Genomic DNA, 19,045 nt, shown 5'->3' with positions numbered 1-19,045 from the left:
GGCTGGGTTAAATTCGAGAAGCCAGTTGCTGGAACAGGTGTCCAGTCTGTCCAGGTTTCTTTGAAGTTCTGCCTGATCCTCATCTGATTTAATTCTCCTCATTAACTTCACATCATCTGCGAACAGGGAGTCTAACCCTTCCATCATGTCGTTCACATATACCAAAAATAGCACTGGTCCTAGGACCGACCCCTGTGGGACCCTGCTTGTCACAGGTGCCCACTGTGATACCTCATCACGTACCATGACTCGTTGTTGCCTCCCTGTCAGGTATTCTCTGATCCATTGCAGTGCCCTTCCTGTTATATGCGCCTGATCCTCTAGCTTCTGCACTAATCTCTTGTGAGGGACTGTGTCAAAGGCCTTCTTGCAGTCCAAGAAGATGCAATCAACCTACCCCTCTCTCTCGTGTCTTCTGTTACTTTATCATAAAACTCCAGGAGGTTTGTGACACAGGATTTGCCTTCCATGAATCCGTGCTGGTTGGCGTTTATACTCTTGTTCCGTTCCAGGTGCTCCACCACTCTCCTCCTGATAATCTCTATAACTTTGCATACTATACACGTCATCGACACAGGTCTATAGTTTAGTGCCTCGTTTCTGTCTCCTTTTTTAAAAATGGGTACTACATTTGCCGTCTTCCATACCTCAGGTAGTTGCCCAGTTTCAAGGGATGTGTTGAAGATTGTGGTAAGTAGCACACACAGCATATCCGCTCCCTCTTTAAGGAGGGAGAGATGTCCGGTTCCATTGCCTGTGAGGTATCGATGTCCTTTAGCAGCTTTTTCATCTCCTCCTCATTTGTATGTATGTCATCCAACACTTGTAGGTATATTCCTTGCTGGTGTCCCCCTCTGTTCTGTCCCCCCAGAGGCCTTCCTGTCTCCACTGTAAATACTTCCTTAAATCTCATATTGAGTTCCTCACATACTTGATCGTTTTTTGTGAGTTCCCCACCTTCTTTCCTGAGCCTTATCACCTGGTCTTTGACTGTTCTCTTCCTCCTAATGTGGCTATACAGCAGTTTCGGGTCAGACCTGGCTTTCGATGCTATGTCGTTTTCGTACTGTCGCTGGGCCTCCCTCCTTATCTGTGCATACTCGTTTCTGGCTCTGGAGTTTACCTGGAGAGAGTTCTGGGGGTCAACGCCCCCGTGGCCCGGTCTGTGACCAGGCCTCCTGGTGGATCAGAGCCTGATCAACCAGGCTGTTACTGCTGGCTGCACGCAATCCAGCCAGCAGTAACAGCTAATCTCCTTATTTTCCTGGGTTCTTTGCCTCCTGTACCTTTTCCATTCTCTGGTGCACTTAGTTTTTGCCTCCCTACACCTTCGGGTAAACCAAGGACTCGCTTTGGTCTTCCTATTATTTCTATTTCCCTTGGGAACAAACCTTTCCTCTGCCTCCTTGCACTTTGTTGTTACATGTGTGTGTGTGTGTGTGTGTGTGTGTGTGTGTGTGTGTGTGTGTGTGTGTGTGTGTGTGTGTGTGTGTGTGTGTGTGTGTGCGCGTGTGCGCGCGCGTGTGACAGTCAGTCTTCAGTATCTTAAGAGCCTTCCACTCGGTCTTAACTACCTCTCTAGAGGGAGTTTCTTTCATGGCGGTGAGGAGCTCTTGATGCAAAGAACTGGACCTGCTGTCCCCTTCCTTGGATTGAACCTAAATGCCTTCCATCCTCCCAGGTGCCACATGAATGCAATCTACCTGACCATCACACACACACACACACACACACACACACACACACACACACACACACACACACACACACACACACACACACACACACACACACACACACAAAAGTTTAGTGAAACTGATGTCTCGTTGGGTTGTTGAGTTTCCACTCGTCTCTTGGTCCTTGTTCGAGCTCTCACATTCAGTGTTCTCACCATGTAAGAAAGCTGTGTGCTGAAATAACTTTTTGTTACTGCTTAGATGAACACTGCATTTTGAAGTTACTTGGGTTCCAGACTGGCTTACAAATACCATGATGGATCTGACATAACCTTTAGTGTCCTAAGACTTACAACTTCCATGGTCCTAAAAAGAGTTCCTGGGTCTGCAGACTTCACCTGTGCTTCCGAGAGATGTTTACTTAAGTCACTTATTATCACTGCAGGTACGAGACCTACGTCTTGACGTCGGTGCCACCGCCGCCGCTGCCACCTGATGTCACCTCCTCTAGCTGCACCTTCCCCAGGAGTCTGCGAGGACACTGGCACCACACTTACGTTGCTGATGACACCGTCGTCTTCAAAGTGAGTTCATGACCTCTGGCTCTTAAGTTTTTGTTCTGCGCAGCGAGGGACAATGCCAGGGCCTGGTGGCTCTCTTGCTATCACTCAACACAACTCTTAATACACCTCCCTGCACCTCTTTAGTTATCCATCTACCTCTTAGTCATCCCTGGTATTCCTGTGCGCCTCTGGTAATCTCTGAACGTCCTTGTACCTCTGGTCGCCCCTGCACGTCCTTGCCCCTCTGGTCGCCCCTGCACGTCCTTGCCCCTCTGGTCGCCCCTGCACGTCCTTGCCCCTCTGGTCGCCCCTGCACGTCCTTGCCCCTCTGGTCGTCCCTGCACCTCCCTGTTGCTCCCACTTCGTGTAAATACAAACACTGTTGACACGTCGAATAAAAAAGGGCTAGATAACGTTAGCTTTTTTGTTAATATTCATATTTTCCCTGGACTCAGATTGACGTGAAGTGTCAAGGTAGTGTTGTGTCGTTTGCCGGAAGTGTGTTGTGTGGTGCCTGTGGTGGTGGCACGCCCACCCTTTCTCACGCCCACACCCCCTCACTTCTGCTTTATATGAGTGATGATATCACCACCATTACCACCAATACTGCTACCAGCGCAGATGTCACCACCACCAAATTATACCACCAGATATAGTCTGTTGGTGTAATCTGGGAATCGGGCCTCAAGCCAGGATGTAGGAGTGTTTTTTTAAAACAGGTCACAGGTTTGTTCCCGGCTAGGTAACACCAGCACCAACCAGTACTTTACGTTGATGGTGTGTTAAGGTAGCAGCGTCAGGAAGTGGTTGTGGTGGTGGTGGGTGTGTCAAGGACCTGGGAAGTGTCCAGGTGGAAGGAAGCCACGAGTGTTATGTGCAGTACCTATGACTCCTGCTGTCTGTTGCGTGTGTAGAACCCCTGCCACTCATACTGTGAGTGAACATAACATCATAATGACAGTACTGTACAGTGCCACTCCTCACAAATTATTATGCAGATAAACTACATCCTGACAATTATATATACCAGTTTCACTTGTTGAAGGCTTTAACAGGTCCTGAAGGTTAGGTCCTCATAGTACCAGGTACACACTGCAAGGTACTTAACCTCACCCAATTGTGGTTGCAGGGGTCGAATCCCAGTTCCTGGTCCCGCCTGTTGGTAACTACTGGTTTCAGTCTTGGCTGTGTGAGCCCCGTCATTCATATTCTTAAAGCTATGTATGGTTTTTGCCTCTACCACTTCAATGTCTAGGTCGTTCCACTTCCTGACCAAACCAAGGCTAAATAAGTATTTCCTAACATCCCTCTGACTGTACTTTTAACTTTCAACTGTGACTGTGTACCTCAGACCCACCTCTCCCTGTCAGTTCTTTCGAGTATTTTGTACATTGTAATCATATCTCCTCTGGTCCTTATGGCCTCAGCTCTGCCATTTGTTCCGTTACAAACCTTTGCACTTTTTCCAGCTTGTTTGCATCTTAAACTAGATGTGGGATCCATATTGGCGCTGCGTACTCCAAGATGGGTCTGACGTATGTCGTATCGTGGGCTGTAGATGCCTCGTTGATGTTCATGAAAGCTTTCCTTAAATTTGTCAATCTCACTTTTGCTGCAGCGGTTATTCAGTTGATGTGTGTCAGGTGAGATCCTGGGAACTGTGCTCACCCCGAGGTCCTCTTTCAGGGAGGTTTGCAGCCATTGTTCCCTGAGTTTGTACACTGGTGCATACAATACCAGGTGTGCACAAAGACCGACCAGGCACACTAATGTTACCATGTTCACGACCGAACATAAATTCTTAAGTAATATCTCAATTTGTTGATGCCATGAGTGGCGCACGCACGCGCGCAACACACACACACACACACACACACACACACACACACACACACACACACACACACACACACACACAGATGGAAATTCGAGAAAATGGAAGGCATAGATGAGATGGGAGAAAGAGACTACATAGGTACACTTCAGTCTGGGGAACACAAGGTGGTCATTGCGGTGATGTATAATCCACCACAGAACTGCAGGAGGCCAAGAGAGGAATATGAAGAGAACAACAGAGCAATGGTGGACACACTTGCTGAGGTGGCAAGAAGAGCTCACTCCAGCAGAGCAAAGTTGCTGGTTATGGGGGATTTCAACCACAGGGAGATTGACTGGGAAAACCTGGAGCCACATGGGGGTCCCGAAACGTGGAGAGCCAAGATGATGGACGTGGTGCTGGAAAACCTCATGCACCAACATGTTAAGGACACTACCAGAGTGAGAGGGGAGGATGAACCAGCAAGATTGGACCTTGTGTTCACCCTGGGCAGTTCAGACATTGAGGACATCACGTATGAGAGTCCCCTAGGAGCTAGCGACCACGTGGTTCTGTGCTTTGAATATATAGTAGAGCTGCAAGTGGAGAGAGTAACAGGAGTTGAATGGGAAAAGCCTGACTATAAAAGAGGGGACTACATAGGGTTGAGGAACTTCCTGCAGGAGGTCCCGTGGAACAGAGAACTGGCAGGAAAGCCAGTAAATGAAATGATGGAATATGTAACAACAAAATGCAAGGAGGCAGTGGAAAGGTTTATTCCCAAGGGCAACAGAAACAACGGGAAGACCAGAGCGAGCCCCTGGTTTACCCGACGGTGTAAGGAGGCAAAAACAAAGTGCAATAGAGAATGGAAAAAGTACAGAAGGCAGAGAACACACGAAAATAGGGAGATCAGTCGCAGAGCCAGGAACGAGTACGCACAGGTTAGGAGGGAGGCCCAGCGACAGTATGAAAATGACATAGCATCGAAAATCAAGACTGACCCGAAACTGTTGTATAGCCACATCAGGAGGAAGACAACAGTCAAAGACCAGGTGATCAGATTAAGGACAGAAGGGGGAGAACTCACAAGAAATGACCAGGAGGTATGTGAGGAGTTAAACAGGAGATTTAAGGAAGTTTTTACAGTAGAGACAGGAAGGGCTGTGGGAAGTCAGCACAGAAGGGAACATCAAGAGGGAATATACCACCAAGTGTTGGATGACATACGAACAACCGAGGAGGAGGTGAAGAAGCTGCTAAGTGACCTTGATACCTCAAAGGCGATGGGACCGGACAACATCTCCCCATGGGTCCTTAGAGAAGGAGCAGAGATGCTGTGCATGCCTCTAACCACAATCTTCAACACATCCCTTGAAACTGGGCAACTACCTGAGAAATGGAAGACAGCAAATGTAGTCCCCATATTTAAGAAAGCAAACAGAAACGATGCACTAAACTACAGACCTGTGTCTCTGACATGTATTGTGTGCAAAGTCATGGGGAAGATTATCAGGAGGAGAGTGGTCGAACACCTGGAACGGAACAAGATTATAAATGAAAACCAGCATGGGTTCATGGAAGGCAAATATTGTATCACAAACCTCCTGGAGTTTTATGACAAGGTAACAGAAGTAAGACACGAGAGAGAGGGGTGGGTTGATTGCGTTTTCCTAGACTGCAGGAAGGCCTTTGACACAGTTCCCCACAAGAGATTAGTGCAGAAGCTGGAGGATCAGGCACATGTAACAGGGAGGGCACTGCAATGGATCAGGGAATACCTGACAGGGAGGCAGCAACGAGTCATGGTACGTGAAGAGGTATCACAGTGGGCGCCTGTAACGAGCGGGGTCTCACAGGGGTCAGTTCTAGGGCCAGTGCTATTTTTGATATATGCGAACGACATGATGGAAGGAATAGACTCTGAAGTGTCCCTATTCGCAGATGATGTGAAGTTGATGAGAAGAATTAAATCGGATGAGGATGAGGCAGGACTGCAGAGACCTGGACAGGGTGGACATGGGGTCCAGAAACTGGCTTCTCGAATTCAGTCCTGCCAAATGCAAAGTCATGAAGATTGGGGAGGGGCAAAGAAGACCGCAGACAGAGTATAGGCTAGGTGGACAAAGACTACAGACCTCGCTCAGGGAGAAAGACCTTGGGGTGACCATAACACCGAGCACGTCACCGGAGGCACACATCAACCAAATAACTGCTGCAGCATACAGGCGCCTGGCAAACCTGAGAATAGCGTTCCAATACCTTAATAAGGAATCGTTCAAGACACTGTACACTGTGTATGTTAGGCCCATACTGGAGTATGCAGCACCAGTCTGGAACCCACACCTGATCAAGCACGTCAAGAAGTTAGAGAAAGTACAAAGGTTTGCAACAAGGCTAGTCCCAGAGCTCAGGGAAATGTCGTACGAGGAAAGGTTGAGGGAAATCGGACTGATGACACTGGAGGACAGAAGGGTCAGGGGAGACATGATAGCGACATACAAGATACTGTGGGGAATAGACAAGGTGGACAGAGATAGGATGTTCCAGAGAGGGGACACAGGAACAAGGGGTCACAGCTGGAAGCTGAAGACTCAGACGAGTCACAGGGACGTTAGGAAGTATTTCTTCAGTCATAGAGTCGTCAGGAAGTGGAATAGCCTAGCAAGTGAAGTAGTGGAGGCAGGAACCATACATAGTTTTAAGAAGAGGTATGATAAAGCTCAGGAAGCAGAGAGAGAGAGAGGACCTAGTAGCAATCAGTGAAGAGGCGGGGCCAGGAGCTGAGTCTCGACCCCTGCAACCACAATTAGATGAGTACAATTAGGTGAGTACACACACACACACACACACACACACACACACACACACACACACACACACACACACACACACACACACACACACACATACATTAAAAAAAAACGGTGGGTATTTGAGGAAATGGAAAGAATGGACAGAATGGGCGAAAGGGACTACATAATAGGAACAATTCAGTTTGGGGGCCCTAGGGTGGTAATAGTGATGTACAACCTGCCACAGAACTACAGGAGTCCAAGAGAAGAATATGACGAGAGCAACAGAGCAGTGGTGGACACACTAGCTGACCTCACATGGGTAGTGAAAAGTTACTAGTTATGGGTGATTTCAATCACAAGGAGATTGACTGGGAAAACCTGGAGCCACATGGGGGTCCCAAAACATGGAAAGCCAAGATGGATGTGGTACTGGCAAACCTCATGCATCAACATGTTAGGGACACAACCAGAGACAGGTGAGGATGAACCAGCAAGATTGGACCTAGTATTCACCTTGAATAGTTCAGACATAGAGGACATCACATACAAAAGGCCCCTCGGAGCTAGGGATCACGTGGGTCTGAGCTTTGAATACATAGTTGGGTTAAAAGTGGAGAGGGAAGCAGGAATAGAATGGGGAAGCCAAACTACAAAAGGAAAGACTACACAGGCATGAGGAACTTCCTGCAAGAGGTTCAGTGGGAAAGATAATTGTTAGGAAAATCAGTAAATGAGATGGATTACGTGACAAAATGCAAGGAGGCAGAGAAGGGCTTGTTCCCAAGGGCAACAGAAATAATGGAAAGATCAGAACGAGCCCTTGGTTCATCCAAAAGTGTAGGGGGGGGGGCAAAAACTAAGTGTGCTAGAGAATGGAAAAAAATACAAAAGATGAAGGACCCAGGACAACTGAGATTAGTCAAAGAGCCAGAAGCGAATATGTACAGATAAGGAGGGAGGCCCAGCGATATACGAAAAGACATAGCATTGAAAGTAAAGACTGACCCAAAGCTTTTGTATAGCCACATCAAGAGGAAAACAACAGTCAAGGCCCAGGTAGTCAAGCTGAGGAAAGAAGGTAGCTCAGAAGAAACAACCAAGAAGTATGTGAGGAGCTCAATGTGAGATTTAAAATATTCACAGTGGAGACAGGAAGGACTCCAGGAAGTTAGAAAAAGGGGATACACCAAAAAGGGATACACCAAGTGCTGGATGGAATACACACAACCGAGGAGGAGGTGAGGCTGATTTGTAAACTTGATACCTCAAAGGTGGTGGGATCGGACATCTCTCCGTGGGTCTTTAGAGAGGAAGCGAAGACGCTGTGTGTGCCACTAACAAAAATTTTCAACACATCCATTGAAACTAGGCAACTACCTGAGGTATGGAAGATGGAAAATGTAGTTCCAGTTTTTAAGAAAGGAGACAGACACGAGGCATTAAACTACAGATCTGTGTCACTGACGTGTAGAGTATCCAAAGTCATGGAGAAGATTACCAGGAGAGTGGTGGATCATGTAGAAATGAACAAGCTTATAAACGACAACCAGCATGGTTGCAGGGAAGGGAAATCCTGTGTCACAAACCTTCTGAAGTTTTATGACAAGGTAACACGAGAGAGAAGGGTGGGTATATTGTATTTTCTTAGACTGCAAGAAGGCCTTTGACACAGTTCCTCACAAAAGCTAGAGGATCCGACACGCATAACAGGAAAGGATCCTAGAATACCTGACATGGCGGCAACAACGAGTCATGGTAATTGACGAGGTGTCAGAGTGGGCGCCTGTGACAAGCGGGGTTCCACAAGGGTCTGTCCTAGGACCAGTGCTGTTTTTGGTATATGTGAATGACATGACGGAAGGGATAGATTCAGAAGTGTCCTTGTTTGCAGATGTGAAGTTAATGAGGAGAATTAAATCGGATGAGGATCAGGCAGGACTACAAGAAGACCTGGTTCAGCAACTGGCTCCTCGAATTTAACCCCGTCAAGTGCAAAGTCATGAAGATCAGGGAAGGACAAAGAATGCCGCAGACAGAGTATAGCCTAGGTGGCCAAAGACTGCAAACCTCACTCAAGGAAAAGGATCTTGGGGTGAGTATAATACCGAGCACATGTGAGGCGCACATCAACCAAATAACTGCTGCAGCATATGGTTGGCTGGCAAACCTAAGAATAATGTTCTGATACCTCTATGAGGAATCATTCAAGACAGTACAGTGTAAGTCAAGCCCGTATTGGAGTATGCAGCACCAATCTGGAATCCACACCTGGTCAAGCACATCAGGAAATTAGAGAAAGTACAAAGGTTTGCAACAAGACTACTCCTAGAGTTAAGGGGAATGTCCTACGAAGAAAGGTTAAGGGAAATCAGCCTGACGACACTGGAGGACAGGAGGGTCATGGGAGACATGATAACTACATATAAAATACTACGAGGAATTAACAAGGTGGACAGACAGGATGTTCCGGAGATGGGACAGAAACAAGGGGTCACAGTTGGAAGTTGAAGACTCAGATGAGTCAAAGGGATGTTAGGAAGTATTTCTTCAATCACAGAGTTGTCAGGAAGTGAAATAGTCTGGAAAGTGATGTAGTGGTGGCAGGAACCATACATAGTTTTAAGACGAGATTTAATAAAACTCAGAGAGAGAGAGAGAGAGAGAGAGAGGCCCTAGTAGCAACCACTGAAGAGGCAGGAGCAGGAGCTGTGAATCGACCCTTGCAACCACAATTAGGCGAGTACACTCTCACTCGCTACAATGGTTTTACAAGGTTAGGTTATAAGTTACTACCTTTCTTTATTTACAAGCTTAGAGCTTGTGAGGCTATCTTTAAATATCCACTAAGGGTTCACTAGTTATGGCAGCTTCAAGCATTGTCTTTCTAGCAGAGTTGTAATTATATAGTAATCACCACCTCTCTGGATAGCCTATACCACTCTCAGGGTCAGTGAAGTGACCCCCTGAGTGCATTCAGAGTAACGTTTTGGAAACCTTGATGGAAATAAGTCAGTGTTTAACCTAATTGGGGGTCAGTCAAGGTTAAATCAACATAATGTATTTTTTTACGTGCCCATGAATCTTTGACTTTTTTTTTTTTTGGTTATCCTAGGTTCTATACACATATGCTGCAATGTGTGATAATCTTTGTAAATGTATTTGTGTATACTTGAATGAACTTAATTTGTGCTGTCAAGACTACTGTAAAAAAATTGTATTATGTACCCAAAGCCTAAATAAAATATTACTTGTTTCTCTGCCAGGACTACCATAACTACCGCACCTACACCGCCCGCTGTGTCAGAGACCTGGACGATGGTGAACACTATATTGTATTCACTCGCACTCACTGGTAAGTCCCCTTCCCCCACCTTACAAGTCATTGTGGTAAGTCAGTTTACAACCTTGGTACAATAAGTCACTATTTTGGTATGTCATATATCTGCCTTGGTAGGTCAGGTCACCACCCTGGCCACCATCCTGGTCACCACCCTGGTCACCATCCTGGTCACCACCCTGGTCACCATCCTGGCCACCATCCTGGTCACCACCCTGGTCACCATCCTGGCCACCATCCTGGTCACCACCCTGGTCACCATCCTGGCCACCATCCTGGTCACCACCCTGGTCACCATCCTGGCCACCATCCTGGTCACCACCCTGGTCACCATCCTGGCCACCATCCTGGTCACCACCCTGGCCACCATCCTGGCCACCATCCTGGTCACCACCCTGGTCACCACCCTGGTCACCATCCTGGCCACCATCCTGGTCACCACCCTGGTCACCACCCTGGCCACCATCCTGGTCACCACCCTGGTCACCATCATGGTCACCACCCTGGTCACCACCCTGGCCACCATCCTGGTCACTACCCTGGTCACCACCCTGGTCACCATCCTGGTCACTACCCTGGTCACCATCCTGGTCACCACCCTGGTCACCACCCTGGTCACCATCCTGGCCACTACCCTGGTAACCATCCTGGTCACCACCCTGGTCACTACCCTGGTCACCATTCTGGTCACTACCCTGGTCACCATCCTGGTCACCACCCTGGTCACCACCCTGGTCACTACCCTGGTCACCACCCTGGTCACCACCCTGGTCACTACCCTGGTCACCATCCTGGTCACTACCCTGGTCCCTACCCTGGTCACCATCCTGGTCACCACCCTGGTCACTACCCTGGTCACTACCCTGGTCACTACCCTGGTCACCATCCTGGTCACTACCCTGGTCACCATCCTGGTCACTACCCTGGTCACCACCCTGGTTACCACCCTGGTCACCATCCTGGTCACCATCCTCGTCACCACCCTGGTCACCATCCTCGTCACTACCCTGGTCACCATCCTGGTCACTACCCTGGTCACCATCCTGGTCACTACCCTGGTCACAACCCTGGTCACCATCCTGGTCACTACCCTGGTCACCATCCTGGTCACTACCCTGGTCACCATCCTGGTCACCATCCTGGTCACTACCCTGGTCACCATCCTGGTCACCACCCTAGTCACCACCCTGGTCACTACCCTGGTCACTGCCCTGGTCACCACCCTGGTCACCATCCTGGTCACCACCCTGGTCACTACCCTGGTCACTACCCTGGTCACTATCCTGGTCACCACCCTGGTCACCCTGCTCACCATCCTGGTCACTACCCTGGTCACTCCTCTGGTCACTACCCTGGTCACCACCCTGGTCACCACCCTGGTCACCATCCTGGTCACTACCCTGGTCACTACCCTGGTCACCACCCTGGTCACCACCCTGGTCACCACCCTGGTCACCATCCTGGTCACCACCCTGGTCACCACCCTGGTCACTACCCTGGTCACTGCCCTGGTCACCACCCTGGTCACCATCCTGGTCACCACCCTGGTCACTACCCTGGTTACTACCCTGGTCACTACCCTGGTCACCACCCTGGTCACCATCCTGGTCACTACCCTGGTCACTCCTCTGGTCACTACCCTGGTCACCACCCTGGTCACCACCCTGGTCACCATCCTGGTCACTACCCTGGTCACCACCCTGGTCACCACCCTGGTCACTACCCTGGTCACTACCCTGGTCACCATCCTGGTCACTACCCTGGTCACCATCCTGGTCACTACCCTGTTCACTACCCTGGTCACCATCCTGGTCACTACCCTGTTCACTACCCTGGTCACCATCCTGGTCACCATCCTGGTCACGATCCTGGTCACTACCCCGGTCACCATCCTGGTCACTACCCTGGTCACCTTCCTGATCACCATCCTGGTCACCACCCTGGTCACCATCCTGGCCACCATCCTGGTCACCATCCTGGTCACTACCCTGGTCACTACCCTTTTCACCATCCTGGTCACTACCCTGGTCACTACCCTGGTCACCACTCTGGCCACTACCCTGGTCACCACCCTGGTCACTACCCTGGTCACCACCCTGGTCATCATCCTGGTCACTACCCTGGTCACTACCCTGGTCACCATCCTGGTCACCATCCTGGTCACTACCCTGGTCACTACCCTGGTCACTACCCTGTTCACCATCCTGGTCACCATCCTGGTCACTACCCTGGTCACCATCCTGGTCACCACCCTGGTCACCACCCTGGTCACCATCCTGGTCACCATCCTGGTCACTACCCTGGTCACTACTCTGGTCACCATCCTGGTCATCATCCTGTCACCATCCTGGTCACCCTCCTGGTCACCCTCCTGGTCACCCTCCTGGTCACTACCCTGGTCACCAACCTGGTCACCATCCTGGTCACCGCCCTGGTCACCACCCTGGTCACTACCCTGGCCACTACCCTGGTCACCATCCTGGTCACTACCCTGGTCACCATCCTGGTCACTACCCTGGTCACCATACTGGTCACTATCCTGGTCACCATCCTGGTCACCACCCTAGTCACCATCCTGGTCACCATCCTGGTCACCACCCTGGTCACTACCCTGGTCACCATCCTGGTCACCATCCTGGTCACTACCCTGGTCACTACCCTGGTCACCATCCTGGTCACTACCCTGGTCACCATCTTGGTCACTACCCTGGTCACTACCCTGGTCACTACCCTGGTCACTACCCTGGTCACCATCCTGGTCACTACCCTGGTCACTACCCTGGTCACTACCCTGGTGATGGGAAGAAACTGGGAGGTGTTCTTGTTGAGTCAAGTGAACTTTTGGCAAGTATATTTTTGGAAAAGAAAAAATGGAATGTTTATCATTATCGCTTCTACCTGGATGATTTATGTTTCTCTCCTCCCTCCCTCACCCTGCATCCTTCTCTCCCTCCTCACACTACAGCTTCCTCCCTCCTCACACTTGACTATCTTACTCTACAGTGGAGAGTGGAACTACAACTGTCTGTGGCTTAAGCGACGTAGCGCGAATGTCCTCGAGTTTATGTTGGGTGAGTTTACTCTGAGACCTGTAGTGTCACACACACCTGGGACACTCACCTGGGATAAATACCTGGGACACGTACATGGGACACATACCTGGGACACATACCTGGGACACATACCTGGGACACATACCTGGGACACATACCTGGGACACATACCTGGGACACATACCTGGGACACTCACCTGGGACACTCACCTGGGACACACGCCTAGGACACCTGGGATATTGAAGTAGGACATACCTTGAAAAAACATGAAGGGACACATCTAGCACATCGGAAAATGACTCACCTGAGTGATACATGAAAACATCTGATTTGGACATCATTGTAACTAACTTTAACACACCTGAGAATTCCTTATTGGGATTCATGAATATAATTGATGTATCATCTCTAACAGTGATATAGCTTGCAGTAATGTACTGAACACTGTGTGAAGGGTATAGTTAATCTGGGGCTTCTTGCTCACTTGTGGCAGGTCTCTACCCGAGGGAGACCTTCGACACCAATCTCTGTGAACCAGACAAGTTTGGCGACATGACCTCCTGGACTACACAAGGCAGTAAGTGGATATCATTAAGCACACGTAACCTGAACCACATGAGACAGAAGGTGGACACAACACATGTAACACTATGGATCACGCAAGGCAAAATGTAGACACCCAGAGAACATGTGATCTGGACCACACAAGGCAGAAAGTAGACACACAGCACATGTAGCCTGAACCACACAAGGCAGAAAGTAGACACACAGCACATGTAATCTGGACCACACAAGGCAGAAAGTAGACACACAGCACATGTAGCCTGGACCACACAAGGCAGAAAGTAGACACACACAGCACATGTACTCTTATGGATCGCACAAGGCAGTAAATGAAACCTCTGAGATGATTTGTTTTGCTCACTGTTCAGGTGGACCAATACACCCAGACTAACTCAGTGTTCTTGGCTCATTCAAATCTTATTGTCAGAAATCTGTGTGATCCATTGATAGTGAATGGGTGGCTGAGGAGAGAAATGAGTTAATCTCTGTGTGGGTTGGAGAGAGTAGGTAGGTAGGTAGGAGGGAACTAGGAGAAAGAAATGGATTAGTAAATAAAGTAATAGTGAGGAGTGGCTAAGTGAGTAGGAAGTGAGAAGATGAATAAGAAATAATTTGAAGCAAACCAGGCAGTGTACTGAGGTAATAACCAAGGTCAACATGGTTTTAGATTTGTAGATCGTTGTAGTTGTAATCTGAAGGTCACGCTGAAGACACAAATCATTTACATGTGCTATATATAATGCTAATCACAATTTCTATCACTGAATTTGAGGAAGAATGTTCATAAAGTGATGCATAAACTAAAAACACCAATCCTATGAAAAACACATTTAGAATGACTACGGTTAATGAATCTTATGATGGGTGCAAAGATTTGAGATATCCTGACATAGGTAAAATGAATGTTTCGATGCCATGGGTGCAACAATTCACAATTAACCCATAAACTAAAAATGGAAATTAGACCGTTCGGTCTGTCGACTTTATAAGTCTATCACAACCAAAATGTCTAATTTATATATTTTTTTCTTAGTTTTTTGGGTTAGCTGTCAATTAATACAAGTTTTTTAAAGTTTTCAAAGGGCTTGCTACTCTTCTTTTAAAAAGACAGTTTAATATTGACCAATCAGGCAACACAAAACCCTAAATATAAATTTGCATGAAATGGATTTCAATCCAGATAAGCAAAATATTTTTTCTTAGTGTTTTAAAGATATGTCTTTCTCCAAATCCACGCAGTACACAGACTGCACCTGAAAGTTCTTTTATTTGGTCCCAATAGTCCATTGGGACTCCCTGCCTGAAAACTCGAGAACTGCATATACAACTACCATTTTCAAAAGCACAGTTAATAAACATATTATCTCCCTTACACACCCCACTGGTAGTTAACCACAACCACTTTGTTTTGCACATATCCAAAGCACAATACTGTACACTTATTGATATCTGACTCCCCCTAATTTACACTGACTGTAAACATAAATTTTTTAATACAGCTATTGCATCATAATTCTTAAGCTAGTCATAAGTTTGACTAAGACACTCCAATATAGAAACTATCATGGCAAAATGAGACCATTTCCATTAATAGTTCTACTTGTTAAGTTCTTAAATATTTTGAACTACCTCAATTTTGTAAATCTAGTTAATCACTACAATTACCTAACCTTAATACCAGTATGATCCATATCCTGTGTCAATATAGAGTAAGAACTAGTATTAGTCTGCCCGAAATGCCTAGGCATACTGGTGGCCTTCTTTGTAATAAGTATTTTTTTTTTCAACAAACCAGCCATATCCCACCAAGGCAGGGTGGCCCAAAAAGAAAAACGAAAGTTTATCTTTTTAAATTTAATAATTTGTATGGGAGAAGGGGTTACTAGCCCCTTGCTCCCGGCATTTTAGTCACCTCTTACAACATGCATAGCTTACGGAGGAAGAATTCTGTTCCACTTCCCCATGGAGATAAGAGGAAATAAACAAGAACAAGAAGTAGAAAGAAAATAGAAGAAAACCCAGAGGGGTGTGTGTATATATATATGCTTGTACATGTATGTGTAGTGTGACCTAAGTGTAAGTAGAAGTAGCAAGACGTACCTGAAATCTTGCATGTTTATGAGACAGAAGAAAGGACACCAGCAATCCTACCATCATGTAAAACAATTACAGGCAAGATGGTAGTACCTCCCTGGGCAGTTGCTGTCTACCAACCTTCTACCCAAGTATTTTATAATATGTAATAATATCTTGTAATATGTAAACCCCACATTGTAATATTAACAGAGAAATAAAGAATTTTTATTTTTAATTTGTGTATATCTTTGTATACATTTGTGATTGATGGATAGGTGGTGAAAAAACTCAATAATCATACAAGTCTTGGGTCAAGATTTATCTCTGACAATGGAGCATATTGTGTTTTTAAGTATATACTACTTTTCTAGTCATTTATTCTTGTACAGAGTCACTATTGGAGGAGCCAACAACGTGCCCCATTGTAGGAAACTATGCTGGGGTGCTGCCTGATGCTCCTGGCTACTGTGCCCAGCTATATTCTGATTGTGAGACACCTCAGCTCATGTACTATACTGTCAGTGACTGTAGGAACACCACTTATGTGTACGAACGTGAGTACTCCAGCTAGAGGTAGCTAATGTAGTGTTCACAAACATTCTTTTTGTATCTCCCTCAGCTAAAGTTAACTCATGTTGTGTTAGCTTCATTAACAATTTATCTTATAACTGCTCCTTTTAACTGCTTTGCCAAACACACTAATTGTTAATTTTTACCAATGTATCTTTATTCATCACTAGCTAGGTTGAATACTGCAGTACTGACCACTAACTACATCCTTAAAAAGTAACTCAGTAGAAGTCAAGCATGAGGGAGATTATAGTGTGTTGTGCAGGGAACAAGTGCTCTGTTTTACAGGCGAAGACCTTCCTGTCGTAACAAGTGAGACAGGACTCCAGCTGCCGCTTGAGCAGAAGGTGAGCACTGGTGCTGTCCTCACCATTGATGACGATGTGGGCAGGCGTGGTCGAAGACAGGTGAATGGTGCTCGCTACCGTGTGGCCAATGCTCGCACTACCACCATATCCTGGCTTTGGGTGACACCTAGCACTCGTGATACCTCTACCACCACATCCACAACTGCTACATCCACCACCACCACAAGGCCTTCTACACTGGACCCATCCTGGACGCACTTGCCTCTTCCCCGTCCCCCACCTGCCCGTGTTGAGTCCTCCAATGAGAAGAACTTGGATAGGTATAATCCTGATACATTCTTAAAGTCCCAGCACCAACCAGAGTCACACAGTCAAGATGACTACAGCCCTGTTGGTTTCTGGTCAAGCATCCATAACCGACCAGACTACCCAGATGACACTGCTGTCCCTGTGTCTTCTAGAGTCACCACTCCTGTACCCACAGTTTCCAAGCCTGAGCTTCCCAAACCTGTGTTTCCTAGACCCGCACCTGCCAGACCTGTGCCTCCCAGACAAGAGCTGCCTGAATCCACAACACCAGTGAAACCTTTGGGGCCCTTACTGCCAGTGGTGGCTCCTGGACCTGTATGGCAGAAGCCTGACACCAACGCTGATTCAAAAGGCGTGTCTGGACGTGCTACATGGGTCCCAGGGGCACCTCCAGGATATAAGCCTCCATTTTCCACACAATACATTCATCCAAGTGAACCCTCTCCGCAAGAGCCCCTGAAGGACAATCAGTACTCAGGAGGAGCCCTGGCATCAAACCACACCACATCTCACAATTCCCCTGCTGCTAGTAGCACTAGCCTTCAACCAGTGGAACAAAGTAGCCATAGCCAGCAACCTCTTAAGCAAGGTATGGAGACCAGTGAGGAGCGTGAGTATGCATGGGACTACAGACACAAGTACCCTCCAGGATACTGGCTTAGCACTGGACCCATAGACAAACTTGCAACAGATGTCAGCACCAAATCTGACTCACTTGACACAAGGGAGGGATGGGAATCTACAAGGGACTCAGGACACAGTGTGGCTGACAGTGGGGACTTGCATGGCGGTGGAGGGTCTGATGGGGTACAGAGCCCTTCATTTTCAGCATCTTTGCCGGGCAGGAGCAGTGGCCAGGGCATCAACTACCCATTCACTAATAACTATGCACCTTCAGGTTTGGATGAGCCTTCAGATGTTACAACTTCTCTAACTTCTGATTGGAAACCTTTTGGTGGTCCATCCTTCTCTTCTTCCTCAACCCTGTTCTCTCCTCTGGATGAATCTGACAGCACCAAAGGTGTACATCTCAAGAATGAGCACTTTGATACTGAAGACGAAAAATTGGTAAAAGATAACAGTTCTGGTCTTTACGTACACAACAAAGCAATAAATAGACAGCCAAGTGGTAGAGGCTTGTGGTCGTCTGCCACGGGGACTGTCAGAAGCTACTCACCTACAAACACAAAGTGGAAGACAGATGATAAAAGATTTTCAGATAAATTTTCTTACACACTTTCCACCCTAGGGCCAACAGTCTTCACTGACAGTAACATTGACAGGCCAGGTGATATTTTAAATTTTCAAAGAGTAGGTTCTGACCATCATAGCTCTGTAAATAGGGGCTTTAATGGAATTACAGAAGACACTGCCTGGAAAAGAGAAGGAGATAGAATATCTCCAGGCCTTGACATTCATGACAATTTGTATAGAGACAGAGGACTCGAGAGGTTACCAGGACGTGACACTGGGGCTCGCTGGACCTCAGAAACTACTGCCTCTTCAGCTGCACGTGTTGGAGGTCCAGACAAGTTTGGATACCAGTCAAACACCGGAGAATATGGTCGCAGGCCAGATGGTTGGCCAGCACCTGCAGGTGGTACCTCAGCCCACCCCAGGAGGGTAGAGACCCTCGACCTCCCCACAGGTACATTCCCAGGATTCTCGGCAGTAGTCGAGACTTGGCACAACACTATACTTCCCTCCTGCACCTTCAGCCACTTTCTTCCTGCATGCTCATCATCATCCTGTACCTCCCTCCACAACATCACAGTATAGTGCTACTATGACATTCTCATCACCTTTGTCTTGCTACAAACAGATGTTGGTAGATGGGTTTTTAACAGTAGTTAGAGAATGGTAAATACTAAGTCAATAATCAAATACAGTGGACCCCCGCATAACGATCACCTCCGAATGCGACCAATTATGTAAGTGTATTTATGTAAGTGCGTTTGTACGTGTATGTTTGGG

At 47.5% G+C, this 19,045-nt stretch overlaps 1 protein-coding gene across 2 annotated transcripts in view; it reads left to right on the top strand.

Annotated features, from left to right (window-relative positions):
• The window catches only part of LOC128698616 (uncharacterized), a 203,509-nt gene that overhangs the window by 167,918 nt on the left and 16,546 nt on the right, over positions 1-19,045 (top strand). For both annotated transcript variants that reach the window (XM_070082937.1, XM_070082938.1), the window contains exons 7-12: positions 2,122-2,260; positions 10,117-10,205; positions 13,194-13,261; positions 13,738-13,821; positions 16,274-16,438; positions 16,743-18,719. In XM_070082937.1, the coding sequence (XP_069939038.1) occupies positions 2,122-2,260; positions 10,117-10,205; positions 13,194-13,261; positions 13,738-13,821; positions 16,274-16,438; positions 16,743-18,719 (2,522 nt within the window). The remainder of the gene's footprint in view (positions 1-2,121; positions 2,261-10,116; positions 10,206-13,193; positions 13,262-13,737; positions 13,822-16,273; positions 16,439-16,742; positions 18,720-19,045) is intronic.

This window comes from Cherax quadricarinatus, chromosome 8 (assembly GCF_038502225.1).
Source record: "Cherax quadricarinatus isolate ZL_2023a chromosome 8, ASM3850222v1, whole genome shotgun sequence".
Taxonomy (NCBI): domain Eukaryota; kingdom Metazoa; phylum Arthropoda; class Malacostraca; order Decapoda; family Parastacidae; genus Cherax; species Cherax quadricarinatus.
This window is presented reverse-complemented; position numbering and strand designations above follow the sequence as displayed.